Source organism: Takifugu rubripes, chromosome 18 (genome assembly GCF_901000725.2).
Source record: "Takifugu rubripes chromosome 18, fTakRub1.2, whole genome shotgun sequence".
In the NCBI taxonomy this organism is placed as follows: domain Eukaryota; kingdom Metazoa; phylum Chordata; class Actinopteri; order Tetraodontiformes; family Tetraodontidae; genus Takifugu; species Takifugu rubripes.
The window spans coordinates 6,384,061-6,402,748 of record NC_042302.1 but is presented as its reverse complement, the minus strand read 5'-3'; the positions used below and the strand labels follow the sequence as shown (position 1 = coordinate 6,402,748).

Here is an 18,688-nt window from a genome sequence, read left to right as displayed (position 1 = left end):
TAGATAGATTAATTGTGATGCAAGATTCTGGCAGCTGGGTCCATCAGGTCCGGTTAATCAGGAACACACTCCCACAATTAAACAAGTCAAACCACGTTTTCAACAGATACCGTTTTTGTGCCAAGCAAAGGCTCTGAAATTTTTAAATCTGGCTGCAGTGTTAATGCTAAGCTTTAGCTCTCCCTCAAATTTGCCCCGAAACTCTGGGTTTATCTTATCGCATCTTAGCTGATAAGAGATGCTGACGGTTAACTTTTGCTGACTTTGAACCAAGAAGTGTTGATTTAAGTGATCAGGACACTGGATCTGTGCAGCAAATGCAGCTCACACAACTCATTTTAAACTTCTATTTATTCACAACAATTGTACAACCAAGCAAGTGCATCCGTATTCACTTGACCTGTCCTCACAATCTAGAAACCTGTTTAAATAACAGGGTTTTTGTTTTAAAATGTAACTAATGTGTGTAAATGCTGCGTTCCATGTTCACACACGAACATAATGCAACCCTCGTTGCATCTATTCATTGGTATTAAGACTCATTGAGCATGTAATCTGAACGGTCTTAAAAAGTTGTGAAATGTTGCGTCCTATAGGCAGACCTGGGTGCTCAGCGGTAGTGACTTGTCTCAGGGCACAGCTGACTGCTCGTTGCACCACATTAACGTGGCTTATGTGGAATTCAAATGTCTATTTTGTACTGAGTTACCATATTCATTTTTGCTCCACTTCTCTGCAAGCATTGTGAATGTCCTCTTGGTCAACGTGGCCAGTTGGGAAATCTGAGCTGAGTGAAACACAACTGCCAAGCTTTTGCAGCTGAAACATCTCTTCCCTTCTCTTTCTGAAGAATCAAACCAGATTTTAGAGTATTAAATGCAGATTTTTTTTCCCGTATTTATTATGATCTCTCATTCAAACATTGCATTGTGTTGAATATCACACTGAGTCATGGACGCTAATATCAATTATTGGTGCTTAAAGCAACTATTAGCTTTGGGAGACCATCAATAAAACACTGGAGCTGATTGAGTGGCTGTTGTTGTGCAACAATGGAACACGTCTTTACACTAATTTCATCGTAAACAGGCGGTGTTGGAGGAGCACCGCGATGCCGCAGCTTTACAGCCGCCGCGCCTCATCCCCTCTTACAGGCCGTAAAAAATCTTATCGCCGCTCTATTTGGCGTCCAGTCAAGCAGAAGAGTGTGTGTGAAATATTAACCGGGTTGTTAATTATGTGGAAGTTCAAAATGTTAATAATGCAGCCCGTGCAATATGCTGCAGCGCAGGAGAACATTGATGACGAAACAATTTTCACTATTCCCGTTAAACAGGCTATACATGCTCAGCGTCAGCTAATTCCTCATTGTGGTTGGGATGATGCTTAAAATCTGCTTTTCACAGTTTGAATGGAATGTTACAGAACTGAGGACTTAACTCGAGTCATTAGGTAACTTTTTGCATAAGGGAGACCACAAAAACAGGTTATTCAGTGTAATTCTGTACGCAGCTTTGACAGAAATAGCACATTAGTCTAAATATTGTGTTTTAAAAGACCTGAGCCAGAAAGATTATGATTGATTAATCTAAATAAATGAACACAGAAATGGCACATTCCTCTACATAAGGGTTTACAAGCAGCTGAGCACTCAAAGTTCCTGTAGGTGGGAACCAGAGGGTCAAACCAGGGCTCTCATTAATTCTCCAGCAGGTCTGGGCAGATTTGTAAGGACCATTGTAACTTTTTAAGACATCTGACTGCACATTTTACCCCTCATTAAATGCTCAAGAGGAGCTGTCATGTCCACAATTCAAGCCGCAGAATAGCTTCAAACTCTACATTAAAGAGATCTGACTCATGTCAGTGGTTATTACCAAATAAATGTTGGTAACATCGCACAACGATTCAAATTGATTCCCTGGAACCAGAAAACAAACCTGCTGAAATGACGGAACATCGGTGTCAGTGTGATTACAAGAAAGAGAAACCTGACTTCCTGTTTGTTTGCTTGGAGGATGAGCCGTTATTAGCAGCGTCACAGCAGCAGATGGCTGTCAGGTGGAGAGGATTAGAGAAGCTAACAGGATACACTTTCACTGGTGTCATACCTAGCACACACAATGAAAGAGACTTTCTACACAGAAACAACCCAAACTGAGTCTGGTTTTAAAAACCTGCAGCCACCTGACTCGGGTGAGGCGGGTCGCCGTGTGTCGGTCAGTTGTGTTGTTCTCCTTTGAGGTTTAATTCAATTAGCTGTAAGGAGCTGAATAATGAGATTGTTAGTTTGGCCTCCTGAAGTATACAATATGTTGTTTTGCTGCCGCCGCCGCCACTGGAGCGGTGCACAGAAGTCGCAGCGCCGCCACCATAAATTATCAGGTTTAATAAATTGGAGAGTTAAAAGCACTCTGGAGCAGACGAGGAGTCAAGGAGAGGGTAAACACATTATGAGGCTGGTGGAACCGAGGGCGTGATGGAGGCAGAGGAATATGTGATGAGAACGTTAAAAAAGACACCCACACGTGTACGTGAGAGTGGGGTAATCTTTCACAGAAATCACAGATCCTCACCTCTGACAGGCAAAAATGTCAGCTCCAGACTCAAGTGAACGTGTCAATTTATGCGGCTGAGCGCGCCACAGCGGACGTGCAGTTCTGAGGATGGGGCAACCACAGGTTCAGAGAAGCATCAGAGAGTTCCTGATAACTTTATAGCGAAGAGTCAGATAACAGCAAAAGAAAATGCTGAGAAGTCAGTGTGGAGGATCTACTCGCAGATAAATGAGATAAAGCTGTGTCGCTGCAATGAAGTAGGTGGAGACCCACAGTTTCCTTTCTTATAAATATGAATGTCGCCATTGTGAGCCGAGTTTTTGGGGCATTTTCCAAAACACGGACCCCGAAGCCACAAAGACGCGTCTGTAGATGTCGGGGGAACAGAACAAAAGTGTTGGCCTGGGTCAGACTTTTCCAGAAGGGCAGACGACTCAAAAACAGAACACCAGGCTCACTGTCCAGACTAGTTTATCAAAGGAATACACATTAATACTAATGTACAAAACATCAAAACAGGAAATGAAACAAAATAAAATATACGTTCTCTTCTCCTCTGCTACTTGTCTTGAAGTAGCCTATAATAAATCTCAGTCCTCTCTGTTTTGCTCAGTCCTCTTCTGTTGGGGTTCGTCGCACGCTCTGGGCGTCCACCGCAGAAGTCATGGTGGAGCTGTTTTTAACGCGTGTAATCTGGGCGGCGACGTCGCTGGGGCGACACCAACGAGGCTTTTTGTTGACTTAACAAGTTGCATTCCAGCGTGAGACGAAGGGGCCCCGCCGTCGCCGCAGGTCGCCGCAGGCAGACGCTGCAAAAATGACCTCGCCGCTTCTGATAAAGGCCAAGACGGCGGCACGCCGCGAGCCCCATTAACCCGCACACCTGTCAGCGGGCAGATGCTGCAAATCTGCCCGAACAGCGGCTGCACGGAGACAAACGGACGCCCCGCGTGTCGTTAGTCCTGTCTGACACGGAGGTTAAGTATTTTATCGCGGCTATTTAATGCATCTTTAAACAGAAACACAAGGCTGGAAACGCAGCGTTAGTCCCCCCTCCCCAGCCCACCCCCCCCCCCCAAACAGGTCGCCTCATCAATAGCCGATCGCTTTGCTGCTCATTCTCCTGCTTCTGGATTTTTCCGCCGTTCTCTGTACACGCTGCAATTGTATTTGAGCAAGGTCAGCACAGCGCACGTACGCCTTGCGGGGGTTAAAGGTCAAAGGTTCTTCGAGAGAGGCACAGCGAGGCCATTCATCAGGCTTCAGTGTCTGAAAAACAGGCCCATCTTTATGAGTTCAAAACCTCACCTCGCCTCTGCGCGGGCCCCTTTAAATACAAATACGAGCTGTGTGATTATTTATTATTTAATTATATATTTATTTCTCCGCTCATATTTCATCAACTTGACTGGATGTGGTCGAGTCGCTCCACCTCAGATGTCCGTTTCTGCAGTACATTGGTTCTGTTTGCCCTTTAGCCCTGACCGCCCTCCTCTCATCTGGATTTTGATCAGGATACTTTTACAAAACTGCTCTAATAGTAGCAAAAATGGTTATGAGAAGGCAGGTTTATAAACCGAGGATGGTGTGGAAAACGTAACATGTGTGTTGTGACTGATCCCGAACAAATCCTTGACTGTGCCTCTCCTGCGTATATAGTGCTATTTACATACAAACTGGTCCACGAGCGACGTGCAGCGCTTGCACTTGACGTAGCAGCACCAGTGGAACTTGCAATGGCACCGCTCGTGCTTGTAGGTCTTGAACTGGTCGTAGCCTCGGCCGCAGCACATCAGCTCGCAGCCGTCCATGCCTTCCGAGGTTTTGTTGCACATGCGGCCCTGCGTGCCCAACGAGCCCGTGGTGTCGTTGCGGAGGCAGTAGTCGGGGCTGGTGTCGATGTAGACCAGGTCCTCAGATGTCGGGGCGTTGAATCGCTTGTCCACCAGCTCCAGTTTTCCCTGAGCGAGGCAGTTAGGGAATGATTAATGTTTATTTGTGAGGGAAAGACCATTCACTGTCTTGCATAATGAGATTCTCTCCGCTCTGTACCTTGCGTCCGATTCGCATGGCAGCTGCACTGTCATATTTCTCCTTCAGGAATTCCCCGACTCGCCTGAAGTCAGCTAACTGGAGCCAGCAGGTCTTCAAACTACAGGACCCTGAGACGCCATGGCACTTGCAGGCCACATTTGCAAGGTTGTAGGCCGCCTGGTAGAGGCAAAGGAGAAGCATATGAGGACATGTAGAGAGTTTGTTTTTTCAAACGTTATTTTTTTTGCAGTCATTCATTCCTTAAAAACTGTTAATTAAAATCAAATAAACATATAAATACAATAGTGCTTTATGTTTGATGCACAACTACTGCCACTTAGCGGCCAACTAGTGTAATTACAACTGCATATGAACTAAGTCCTTAATGATGAACTGCAGCCGTTTAAATGGTTTGCCTTAATGTAAACTAACTTAAAGTTCACTATGGGCACTGTTTCAGGAATTTGTTTTTAAATTCCGAAAAGCACATTATAAACTGATAGCCACGGTGAGAATTCACACAGCTAATGGCTGAAAATGAAAATGTTAAAGAAAGCAAGGTGCGTGTTTTTTAATAAAAATTCTTATGCATTCTTAAATATAACACTACTTTATTACAAGCAAGGAGTCATTGACAACACTCTCATTTTAATTTTAATTTTCCTGGTTAAACCGTACTATAAGAAAAAATGTTGTCATTAGCTGTGAAATATTAAATGACTAACCCAAAAATCGACAAAATCATTTATTTTCCACCTATTTAAAGCACGTTTTCAGCTATTAGGTGCGTCAGAAAGGAGCCGAAAATGTAAAGTTTACGCTGTTTTAGAGTGCGAGCACTAGGTGGAGCTGTTCACTCGTGTAAGAATTCCGCGATCAGCCCCTCAACACGCACTAAATACCCATCAACTCCGCCACTAATGAAGTTTTATTTTGTTTGCAGCCGTGCTACCGTGACACGGTGCCACGCACGCCAGACTCGCTGAGTCAGCGCTCCCTAATTTCCCCCCTCGCACAAATGAAACCCTCCGTTCTGTCTCCTCAAATTTCCTGATCCCAATTACCTTCTCACCTCTGTTAACCTCTGCATCCCAAACACCCCTGACCCTCACCCTCACCCCCTGTGTCCTCTCCTTTACTACCCAGCAGGCATAGCACTCGGCACCCTCCAATCATGAGACGTGAACCCTGTGACCCCCGAACCCTGTGAGCCCAAAGACAATGATATTTTGTTGAGGTAGAAACTTAATGTTAAGGGGGTTGTGCAATACTTAAATGAGAAAAATCCAAACTGGCTCATTTGTGTGACTTTTTTAAAGAGCTTCCTGGGATTCATTTAGCATCATTCCAGAGAGGAAACCCCCATTTAATGACTTCTTGTTGTTTTACAAGCCTTCACACTTCCTGTGATTCCCCGATGAGGTATTTATGGAGGGTTCAAATCCCCCAAAAAATGAGGGAAAGAAAAACATTTTCCCATCCGAGCAAATTGCTGTGATTTAACAGATTTACTTTATTTTACTAAGTGGAGCCACAGGGACCAAAATTCTGATTATTAGAACTATGATCCACCAATAACCTCATGCTGTCAGATGAAACCATGCATGTAGTGTCACACACACGAGTGCATGCGAACACACACACACACACACACACACACACGCACACACGGCTCCTGACTCTTATCCTTGTCTGAGCTGAAGTTATTGTGCCTGACAGAGACCATGTCTTGGCCATGGATGACTGACCATGTGTGCGTGCGTGTGTGTGTGTGTGTGTGCGTGTGTGTTGGTACAGAATGGGGCAGAAATAGAGAAGATAGCCCACCCTTTGTGTGAGGATCAGCAGTAAAAAGGAGCAAACGATATCTGAGAAGTGGCGAGGCTCCTGAGCCTGGATCTCTTGTTACAATTAAAACTGTTGTTCTAAACCGTCTAAACTCAAGATTTCCACTTTTGTTGTTGGTCTAATGTCCTCAACCTCCTGCAACAACTATTCTTTGATGTCCTTCTACACGCGGTTGCACTCTTGATGTGCACGACAAGATATTTCCTCACTTTTTGGAGAATTAAATTTAACAAAAGTTGAAAGCGTTTGTGCCATTCTGATGGAACCCTGTGCTTTGAGTGCAGTTTTCTTTACATCCGAATGCATGTAAAAACATTTAAACACATATTTTAGTATCATAACATCCCTGGGCTGTGGCCCACAGGCCCAAAGGTGGTCTGTTATTGTCTTTAAACAGGGGAATGTACATCAGTTGTTTTGGCCTCTGTGTGACAGGAGCTGCCTCATTTGATTTGTGTGAAACAGAGACAGTGAACCTAGGTGGCTCTGCATGTCTGTGTGTGTGTGTGTGTGTGTGTGTGTGTGTGTGTGTGTGTGTGTGTGTGCGATCCTTTTCAGAGTTCGGGGAGTGTGACGGAGGTCTATCCCTCACCCTGCGTCTCTGTCTCCAGACACCCCTCCAGACGACCATGTTGCCCGCCTTGTACACAAATCAAATGAGGCTGAGCATGGCAGCACACACACACACACACACACACACACACACACACACACACACACACACGGCACGCCCCTGTCACCTCCACAAAGGCCCTGTGGTTTGCCTTGTTCAACCAAGCAAAACAAATCCCGCTTAGGACAAACCGGCGTGTCCGTGAAAAAGAAAAGGGGTTAGAGAGAGAAAAAGCGAGGAAGGGATGAGGAAGGAAAGGAAAAATGTCTTCCTGTCCTCTTTTTTCATCTCTCTCTTCTCCTCTCTTCCATTTGGCTAGACAGGCAACAAAGAAAAATGGGGATCAAACAGGAGAGAGTGGGAAAATCAATCAAAGGAGTGTATGATGCAAAAGAGGTGTGTGTGTGTGTGTGTGTGTGTGTGTGTGCGTGTGTGTGTGTGTGTGTGTTGATACAGGCTGCAGTGGTTGGTAGATCTGTCTCCCTCATACACACTTCCACAGCCCCAAGGGGACCCTCGGCAGTAACACAACCTCTCCAGAACCTCACCTTTGACCCACAAGCTGCACGCACAAAACCAGGCTCACTGTCTCTCACACAAATCAAATGGCGCACACGCACACACACACACACACACACACACACACACACACATACAGTCTCTGTCTCGCAAACAGGTTAAACAAAGCTCCTCTAACTAAAGATAAACACATTCTCCTGATTCACTGTGAACCAGAACGGGGCAAATGGACTTTTTACGAGAGTAAGTGTAAGTGTGTGTATGTGTGTGTGTGTGCGTGTGTGTAACTTAACTATCATACCCAGGCCGAAAGGGTTCCTTCAGCGCAATCTTTGTAATACTTGTCTCACCTATTCTCATTGTTAGATGAAGCTAAATCTCCGAAACACACACGTCTCTTTAATTTCAAATGTGGAATTTCCATTACAAAAAGACCTAATTTATGGGGTCCAGGCCATGCATTTAAAAATGTGCATGACCTTGCGAGTGTGTGTGTTACTGCACCGGAATGTGCTTTGACCTAGTGACCTAGCCAGACTCCAAGGGCGTTAGCAGTTATACCATTTGGACCCTCCTAATAAATAACTAACACACACACACACACACACACACACATCTACTGCGAGGTCAGGCAACCAGGGGCCACCTTGACTTACACACACATTCCTCCCAGATTTAACGCTGGGCTCTGTGCTCCGTACCTGTCTTCCTGCTTCATTATTCTGGATGTTCATCAGCGTCCGGGCGTGCTCCGTAGAACCTCGCGGGTAATTCTTCTCCCTCTCCCTGGCGTCCACGAACTCCCGGGCGAATCGATAGCCGTAGTGCACGTTGTCGCCACAGCCTCCCCACAGCCAGTCCCTGGGCAGGTCGCGGGGCCGGGCGGAACGACTGCACCCGCAGGTGGAGAGCTCGCCCTCGCGGCAGGCGCGGCTGATGGCGTTGACCACGCCGGCCGCGCTGATGGAGTAAGTGAAGGCTGCCTCCCGGGAGCCTGACGGGGACGGAGAACAGGTTTTCAAAACCGCCTTTTATCCATAGCTCATGTTCTAAACCCAGGAGTGTGTTAACGCACATGTCTCCTGGTAGGAAACATAAGTGGTCAGCTTAAACACCTGGCGCCCCCCCCCCCCAACACAGCCACACCCACCTGACCAAACAATAGACAATAGTCGTGAATTCCGGCTGTAACTTCATTCACTCCCGGCCTGGCTGTCCACACACATCTGAAGCATTTAACACACCATGCTTCTACTCTTTTTACCATCATTGTGGGGACTGGACACCTTTTTTTCCCCCCCTCCAGCAAAGGTGAATGGAAGTTGTGCGACTTGCAATGGGGAACGCAACGTGTTCTGCCAGAAAAGGTGTTTTTGGACCGGCGTGGACTCTACAGTAGAGCGCGCCAACATCAGAGCAGAGGAGTCAGCAAACGGCAACGCTCACGTCAGCTCCAAGGGGGGAATTTGGAACGTCCTCCAGACCAGACGCGGCAGCTTTACAGCAGAATACGCAAAGGAGCCGGCGTGTCGTCCCTCTGCATTAATACATAAACCATTTCAAAGAAGAAAAAGAACAAAGACGACGATGAGCCCACAGATAGGAGGTCGGGAGCTGTGAAGCTGAACATTTGCATGTGAACAGCAGGAACAGCTCTGCACTGTTTTAGGTTGACAAAGACCACAGTTGAGTTTTGTTGCATTTAATGCTCAAAAGGTGGAATTTAAACGCTGCCTTTGCCAGTGAATGTTAGTCCAACACAAAGATACACATAAAATGGTATTTTAATGTGCAATGCTGCTGATTTTACACACTTTTCCAACGTTTCAGCACCTTGTTAACTGATTTTAAACCCTTTTTAAAACGTTTATCCACCCATTCATCCCACGCGTTGTGCAGGTATGCGTGCAGGACTCAGGCTTAATGCGAGTTTTTCTCCATATTAAGCGGCGCGATAAAGAAAGAGAGAGGCAGAGAGGAGGTTTATGGGACTTCAAATAGCAGGATCCGGATCTGCCGACTCGGTGTCAGCTCATCGGCGCATTTCAAAAGAGGGGCCGCGGGGACAATGGAGCGACTAACACCTCGGTATAAACGCGGAGATTGGCCGACTGTCAATACGCAGACGGGCAGGCAGAGGTGGACGGAGACAGGACGGGCGGCAAACACCTCGCCTGGCTGCCCGCAGCGGATTTGACACTTACTTGATGATGAGCGCTTTCCCACATTGCCTGCTGGGAATTAGACGCCAACGATACCGATACAGGAGCTGGGATACAGCTGCGCATTTACCGAAACCGTGTCCTATGATTCCTTTGCGCTGCGCGTTTTTTGCGCATATGGAGCGACAGAAAGTTCCGGGACTTTCAATCAAATTTGTAAAACCTAACTTTTATCATTTAAATTTGAGGGCAAACTAAGACCTCTTATGTCTCCCCAATATCACAACACGATACTTTAATGATACAAATAATATTTGGAAATTAATGGAAACGTCCAATAATGAACTTATCTTCCCACACAGGAGAAGGTGTAGCATGATTAATGTAATTTTAACTGGATTTTATTCTAAATATTTGACATTACTGCCAATGTCTTATTCCAGGCATCTTTAATCCAGTCAGATCTGTTGACAGCGCACCAACCAACCACCAGTAATCCACAATCACTACTTTAAATTTAAAATGAGCTTGCAGTAAATAATGCCGCTGATATGAACTCGCTGCTGAGTTTAACTGAGCTAAAAGCTCCACCCTCTTGAAGCCTTACAGAAACTCACCGATCTGAATTACCCGTCCGAACACGGAGGAGTTGTCCACGGTGCTGCAGTTCCACCTCCTCTGCCTAAACTGGTACTGGCACTCCTTGATGCCCATCCTGGCGCCCTCTCCGATGTATGAGATGTGGTCCTGGTACAGCTGGCACAGCTTCCTCTGGCCCTGCGAGGCAGCGCCAGAGAGATTAGCCCGGATTAGCACGTTAATGGTCCCACACTTAAAACATCTCCTGTAGTGAGAGGCTCTGATTCATTTTCACCACTTTCTCACAGGGGGCACAAGAAGAGTTCAGAGCGGAAAGCACATAAAACCCAGAAAAGGATCCTGTTCCTGTAGAATCCAGAGATTCCTTATTGATTTAAGGTCGGGGAGCAGTAAAATTCTCAGACTGTCTGTCGGGAATTTACCTGAGATAGACCAGACAGCTGACTGCAGCTTGGCTGAGCTCCGATGATGTACATCTCTGGTCGCTGGATCGGGGTCAGCGCAAGCGACCTGAAAGAAAGAAAAACCCAGTTAACTTCAGAATTCAAAGCAGCCATCGCCGCCCAGTTCAAAGTGGCAGGATTTGTATGATTTCTGACTCAGATTAGAGCTCCCAGGCAAACCCAGGATGGTTAACTCCACTTGTCTGGTGTATTTTACAACACTGGGCCTGAGCTGGGTCACTATTGTGCTCCATGTTGCTGGTTCATAACAACAGCTGAAGGGAGATGAACTATCCGTCGTGGGGTTGTGACAGAAACCTCAACTACTATTCGTAAACCCTCCACATTACCACAAATGGAACTCTGCAGCATCGTTGCAGGATTGTTTTGTAAAGTTTGAAAATAAGTGTGGTTAATTGACGACCATATAGGCTCAGCAGCAGGTCGCCATTCTGCACCATTTGGGCCCCAGCCAGGGTAAATATTGTGACAGAGCCTTCACATTTGTTCCATTCACTGTCAGTGCTCCACCACAGGACTGGAATACCCCCCCCCCCCCCCCCCCCCCCCCCAAAACACACACCAGAGGCAGCACAGAGCCCGTCGTTCACATTTGTCATCATAATCAATAGCAGGACACAAGATTTTGCAACCAATGTGTTGCGCCAAAGATATGAGATCACTTAAAGCCTACTCTTACAATGACACTTTAGGTCGTGATTCACAACTTAAGCGACTATTCGGGGGTAAAGTAGTTGTCTGCGCGTTATTTCTGAGCTAAACTCACCACCATGAGTTGGCATTCACCACCAGAAGTTGGGAGCTGCAGGCGAGGAATGCGACCGACAGCAGCAGATGTCGCGCAGCGCCGCTTCGCCGTCTCCGCGCAGGGCTGTTGTCCATGATCCGCCGCGTCACCGCGTCCCTACCGCCGCTGGGGAAAGTGCTCCGCTGTTGGGCCATGGTCAACGGGAGGAAATGAAAAAAGAAGAGAGAAAAGAGATGTGCTGCTGAGGCCAGTTGGATCTCTGAGACCAAAAGTCCACCGGACGCGTGAGTCCTCCCGGTTTATTCAGCGTTCAGAAACTCCAGTTTTTCCCTTTTTCACTGACATCCAGCCTAAAGTTCAGATCTGCAAACAAGTGCCATCAAAAAAAAACCTCGATGAAGTCACAGAAAGAGCAGTCCTCAGTCAAAAAAAGAAATGAGGGGAGGGGGGAAAAATCTACTTTTTCAATTAAAAATCCAGTTAGAAGTGGCGCGTCAGTGGTTTGCGTTTATGCTAATTGCGAATGGATTTTTCCTCCCTGTCTCCTTCAGAAACAAAGCTGAGGAGAGTGTCGTCCCGTTGTAAACATGACTGAGGAGATAAAATCCCTAATTATGGAGTAGAGCGGCTGCTGCTGCTTCCCTGTCCTGCCCCCTCACAGCCACTTTACGTCTCCCTCCTTCGTTTTCTGCTCCACACTCCTCCTCCTCACCTCAGAAACCCCTCCTGTCCTCTCCATCCGTGGTCATAAATTATGCGCGCATGTGCGTGCGTAGAGGGGCCACGGGCTCTGGCAACGTTTAAAACCTTAACAGGAGACACCTGATGTGTTTAGATGGGGAGGGAAGCATGTTGGGACAACAGCAGGATGGGTTACAATAGAATAGAATCGATGCTCACGTTCAAATATTTGTGCGTAAAATTCCTGCGAACAACCAAAGCGATTAAATGTGTTAGAATAAAGGGATAAAATGACTCAGTCACCTCTTCTTTGGTGTGTTATGAATAAAATGTTAGAGTCCGCAAATGGAGGTGAAAAATGGGGGTCTGAGGAGAAGAAAAGGCGTGTTGAAGCGAATTTTCCTCCGGTCAAAGAAAGACTGCGGCGAACCTGCAAAGAACGGCCTCTTCGATGGGATTCGAGTGCTTTTCAAATGAGAATTGGACGCAAGATTAGTCCGGACTCCCAGTACCGCTTAAAAATGTATCTCAGAATGAGCGCATTCCACAATCCACGAATCAGCGATTTACTAACACAGTCCTGCTCACTCGGACAGAAACTATGAAATTCCGAATGGGATTGTTCGGATTTATGCGCATTCTTATTTATGAGACGCAATAAAACACTGACGTTAAACAGGAACACGACACACCTCTTGTCCCCAAAACTTGTGAAGTGATCTAACAGGCTGCTGTCAATATACATCTGACTGTGCTGCCGCGCTCGGGTCAAAGTCGAGGGAATCAACAATAGCACAAAGAGAATGGGGGGGGGGGGGGGGGGGGGGGGGGGCACAGACACTGAAACTGGACATCCACACCCCACAACGACCCCGAGGCTAAAATCATTGTCCGCGTTGGACCGCGCGCTGAAACAGTTACACCAGAACAGATCTCACACCTTTGCAATACACTAAAAAGTTTTGGTTTTTTTGCAAGTTAAACTAATAACAACCGTTGTCATTATAGCTACAATAATGACCACCTGAAGACACCACATAGTTAATTGCTGAAATATAGTTTTGGTACATTTATTAACTTTTATTTGCTGTTTTCTCATGCTAGAATGCAATGCAAACCTCACTCACACAGGACCATATCAAAATGGAAGAAACAATGACAACGACACTTTCCACATTTATTAATGCTGTCTCACCCACACTGCGATCAGAGAGCCTGAATCTAAAATGCCATCCTTTAATACGTTTTGCAATGACAATATTAGCGTGAGCCTGTGATATGCCCCGCCGAACACAGGGTGGCGCAGTTGAGCCGCGGTCAGCCGCTCCAACAAAAGAAGGGGAGCGAGAGGACTGAGAAAAGTTGGACCCGGCGCGCTGATGAAAGAGAGAAACAGGAGGGAAAACAGAGAGAGGGAGTGTCAGCGTAATAGATACACAGAGGCGGGGAGGGAAATGGAGAGAGCGCTAGAAGCCAGGTCCCTAGAGGAAATGAGCAATAGACATGCAACAGGGAGCAATGCCTGAGAACGTCAGCAGCTCCCCCTTGCACAAGCAGCCTCTTTACTGCATCCAACATCAGAATCCAGCCAGAGAACCTGCCAGCTTCATCCTGCAGGGACACCAGCTGCAGCCGGCTGATGGAGTCCAAGATGATCCACAAGGATACCGTTCTCATTCCTGCAGGAATGGTGGCGAATTGAGTAAAGACCAAAAATACGGCTTGGGCTGGACAGAAAAAAAAAGGTGGTTTTATTCTGTGACACGACTCTACACGGGGACGTGGACATGTGTGTTTTAGCTCATAAAAGGGACAAAATGTAGCCACAGGAAGCCCTCTGGGATGACAGGACTGGATCTGTTCGTGCTGTCCTCGTTTGCCTTTCCCCATGACTGTTCCTTTTCCAGAAACTCACACACACACACAGACACACACACACAGACACGAGGAGAGGAGATGAGCTGCCAAATACAGCTGGCAAGCACGCAAACACACCCGCACACACACGCACAACAAAAATCCAGTGGCATGAGAGGTCGTGTTTGTTTTTATTTTACATGTGCGGTTGCACGACTGATCACCCCTCCTTCACAAACACACACACACACACACACACACCCCTCCCCCATCTTCACGACTCTCTTCTGTCTCTCATCTGTCCCTCTGTCCATCTTCTCCATTCTTCCCTCCATCTATCCTTCCTACTGTCAGCTGGCAGAAGATGAGTCATGCCTTTAGCTGGGAGGCTAAAACTCTCTCTCTCTCTCTAAATATATCCCCGCTACACTTCTCCTTCTTAGTCATTCCTTCATTCTGCCTCACACTTCTTCCCGCCATGGATCACCATCTGTTTGACAACGTCGGACTAAGCGCTGAGCTTCTCCCTCTCCCCAAACTCTTCCTCACGTCACCCTTTCACCTTCCCCTCCTTGCTGTCATCCTCCCCAAAGTCCAATATTTTCGTCACCGTGTCTTTGCGGCTCCGTTCTGGAAAATTCTTTCGGTCACTTAACGAACGCTGGACCTCTGACCTGCAGGGGGCAGTCACGCCCCTAGCAGCTGCTCCACTGCCGGCGGAGGCATGGATCAATTTGAGGAGGACGTCCTGACAGCAGCACTACTGAGGAAGAAACTGTCAACGTAAGATTTTTTCCTCCGAGTCTCATTCAGCCATCACGTCCTCCAGGGAAATGCTGGGACATTGCCAGGAGGGTCGCATGGGCATGAGACAGCATTTTTCTTTTGCTCTTCTGCTGACATGCTTTGCTTCCTACGACAATCAGGACGCATCGCGCAGCACTCAGACCTCATCGGAAATTCCCCGCGAATGCAACATACTTTAAAATCCATGTCCGCATAGACAAACACGCAGAGGTTTGCCTGACGTTTGGGATGGAAATCAGTTATTGTGACAAAGTGGGAGGACGTTTTCAACGCTGCCCAAGTGTTCCACTCAACAGAATTCCTTGAGTAATCTCAGATATTGGAAGATTAATTTGTCAGATTTGTGCACGTTGTCTATGTTAGACACCTCAGTGGGAACACAGGAAGCTCCGGCTGGAATGGAAAGTCAAAATCCCCAATGAGCAGCCAGGGAGGAGTCGTCTCCCTGATGTCTGCTGGTCACAACACTGGCCTCCTGGGCCCTGGAGAAATTCCCTCAAGAACTAGAGCAACCTGATGGAATGTGTGAAAACATGGGTCTACAGCTACCATCACCTCCCCAATTCAGTTTTTACTTCTTATCGATGACAAATATAGTTGAAAACCAGAATTTTAGCAGCACATTTAATTAGTAAGTCACATTTCTGATTCACATGTGAGCCTATTTGCATTTTCTTGTGCTCTGAATACTGGATGAATCACAAGACACAATCACATATGTTTCCTTTTATGATGACAGCACGTGTACACCCTCATCAAAATGTGCCTATAGTGCAATTAAAATAACAAGGAGTGACAAGCGCACACACACATGCGTGCGAGAAACACACACGTGCCCCCAATTCATGCCAAAATGCAGATGACCGTGGGCGAGCGAGAGAGAGAGGTTGAAAAATCTCATATGTCAGACTGCAAAGCTGGCAGAAAACACACACACACACGCACACACACACACACACCTGTTTGATGCAGAGCAACAGTGCATTCAGACACAGGGTTGTGCAGAGGAGGGAGCTCAGACGAGCTGCCAGGTGGAGGGAAGGAAAACCAACAGAAAGATGGTGAGATTGAAGCATAGAGGGGGAAAAAGGAACTGCTGGCTTCAGCCTCCTTGTGAACGCCTGCTCTGCACCTCCTCCGGTTGCGCCGTCACCTTTTGTCTTTCCCTTCTCCCATTCACCGAGCTCGATCCCTTCTGATGTCATTGAGATGTTCAGAAGCCGTGGATGGATTTGAAAAAAAAAAAAAGCAAAAAAGAAACGAGGAGGGCGAACTTTAGTGGGTTTTAAAAAGCAGCTACCCAAAGGAGCAGCAGTTGAAAGATGTCACTTTAGCTTTAGAAGATTAGACTAGCCTCCATCTGGTGGCCACCCACTGATATTGTGAGATTAGATCACTTTCTTTAAGTGTAACGATTATGGAAATATATCTGAAATGAAAAAGTCGTCTTCATTACAGCAGTGTTGCCCGACCACTGAGCAAAAGGCTCATTAAAAACAGCAGCTTTAAAGGCAGGTATGCACAGATGCGCGCGCACACACACACACACACACACACACACACACACACACACTGATGCTACCTTTGGTTTAACAGACATGTCTCTTATCCTCCCATCTGTTTAGCAATTAGCAACCCTGCAAGAACAGGACTGGACATTCAGTTCAACTTTATTTGTATCTGTTACAATCAAGATTGCCTCTGAGGACCAGAGCCTGACCCCTGAGAACAGGACAGGACAGGAGAGGGGAGGACAGGGACAGCTTCGCTGCAGTAATGTAGCATTAATGAAGCGTGAGCTTTATGAAAGAGGAAGGTTTCCAACCCAACCTCAAAGGGGAAAGCCTCCCATACCGGGACAGGGAGCCGCATCTCCAGTAGGGGGGCTGATAGCTGCAGGCCTGGCCACCCATTTTCCCACCACCTAACAGGAGTGGTTAATAACTGTTACTGCCAGATTTAGCTGTTGCTCGATGCACACCAACGCACCCCAGAAGGAGCACTACAAAAGAAACCAGGCCGTTGCAGAGAAATATCCTAAAACTGAATTGTAGAATCAGGTTTTATAGCAAAGCTCCTCATATGGTGATAGTTTCTTTTAAAACACTGGGAAATACATGATCTCCCTCCACATTTACCTCTGAACCCTGAAAAATGCCTTGCACAGGTGTCGGGCCTCCTGTGGAAATTTCACAAAACATCATCTCGCATTCCTCTTTTAATTGCGGACCGATGGTTAGCTGTGTGTAATCACACCGTGGGCCTGCTTTAGGCACGACGGATTCGAGTAATCCATGACAAATAAAGCGTGGAGGGTTTTTTTTTGGGGGGGGGGGGTCTCCCTGATGGGTATGGAGGGACATAACGCACGCTGTAACTGTTAGGACAAGAGTCCTAAACAATCACACCACCTCCTAAAACAATGCTGCTTTAACTTTAACACACACACACACACATGCACACACACACACACACACACAGCTCTGGTTTTATTGCTGCACAGGTCAAGCCCCTGTGAAGCAAGGAAAGACCTGAAGGAGCATAAAAGATTAATTGCTGTAAGCGGGCGCTACTGTACGCAGTATTTTGCCTTTGCGGGTGAATAGATTAGGGAACAGACGTCTCCTTTAGGAAAGGTGTCGACTTTCAGGGAACGTGTTGACACACGCCCACGTAACCCTGGCAACCAGCTCTCGCTGCAGGTGCACATTGTCGAGCAGGGCCAGTTATCCCGTTAGATCCCCCGGCCTGAATCATCGCGTGAATTAATGCAAACACAACGCGTGTAAAGGGCTGGCGTCATCGCCACGTTTTTATAGTTAATAAAGACAGCATGCGGCTGTTCTAAATCTCTCTCTCTCTCTCCAGGGCTCCACTGAGACACTCTAAAAATACTCTTCCTTCTTTCCCTCTGACCCGTTCCTTATTTTACCCCCTCTCACTTTGCCCGCCCGTGCATCCATCCTCTTTTCCTGCCTCTCTCACACAGCGTGAGCTCGGGCCCAGCAGGCTTTCTGAAAGGTATGACACACCACAGCAGGACACACACACACACACACACACACACACACACACGGAGGCAGGTCATGCAAAGAAAGGCTGCAGACCCACTTTTTGTAAATCCTGCCATCTGTTTTCTGTGCATTTTCTATAATTCACCCTGCCTGCCATCTTCTGCCTCTCCCACTTCCATCCAAGAAAGAAGTGGGGTCAGTCTCTTACATATAAACCAATTATCAAAACAAATCGTGGGAATATTTCCATGTCCCGCGTTTGTCCCAGGAGATCTGCCCTGCAAATGGTCACAATTTAACCCAATGCTGGGAGCCGCTGTTAATCTTCAACGGCGTTTATGACTCAAGGTGTTTGCAGTATCATTACACAACTTGGTATTCATGTCAGGGTCTCTGTTTTGAGAATGCACGGCACACTCTGCGCCCGAGTACCAAGGACGTAGGTGCCGACAGCTACAGGGGACAGAGCAGTTAACCGCTTTGTTTTTGCCCTTGATGGAGTTACATGATGTAAAAGGTAAAAAAGAAAAGAAAAGAAAAGACCTGGGTGTTTATTTGGATATTTAAAATAGCCACCAGACAATGTGGGTCCAGCAGCTTTTCTGACTACAGCATTTATGCAGCTGCTTAAATATTTGTGTCAGCACTTGCCCCAAAGACTCGGGGGTTATAAACGACTACATCAACACAAAATGTGTTTTTTTTCCCCCCCTTGCTTCCTTATGGTTGTGCTCCCAAATTCCCAAATGTGCACATCCTGAATTTGTGGAACAGCGTGGAAAA

The 18,688-nt window shown here is 46.9% G+C and overlaps 1 protein-coding gene across 8 annotated transcripts in view; it reads right to left on the bottom strand.

The window, feature by feature from the left end:
• Positions 1–3,012: 3,012 nt before the first annotated feature.
• The window catches only part of wnt5b (wingless-type MMTV integration site family, member 5b), a 43,689-nt gene continuing 28,013 nt past the window's right edge, over positions 3,013–18,688 (bottom strand). For 4 of the 8 annotated variants that reach the window (XM_003972808.3, XM_029825824.1, XM_029825825.1 and 1 more), the window contains 6 exons: positions 11,565–11,728; positions 10,757–10,844; positions 10,352–10,511; positions 8,274–8,566; positions 4,611–4,769; positions 3,013–4,519 (listed from right to left, as the gene is read on the bottom strand). In XM_003972808.3, the coding sequence (XP_003972857.1) occupies positions 4,220–4,519; positions 4,611–4,769; positions 8,274–8,566; positions 10,352–10,511; positions 10,757–10,844; positions 11,565–11,680 (1,116 nt within the window). In that variant the 5' untranslated portion in view covers positions 11,681–11,728 and the 3' untranslated portion in view covers positions 3,013–4,219. Of the gene's footprint in view, positions 4,520–4,610; positions 4,770–8,273; positions 8,567–10,351; positions 10,512–10,756; positions 10,845–11,564; positions 11,910–12,530; positions 12,916–18,688 lie in introns of those variants that run through there. The other 4 variants (XM_011613370.2, XM_029825821.1, XM_029825823.1 and 1 more) reach the window with 3 other exon arrangements.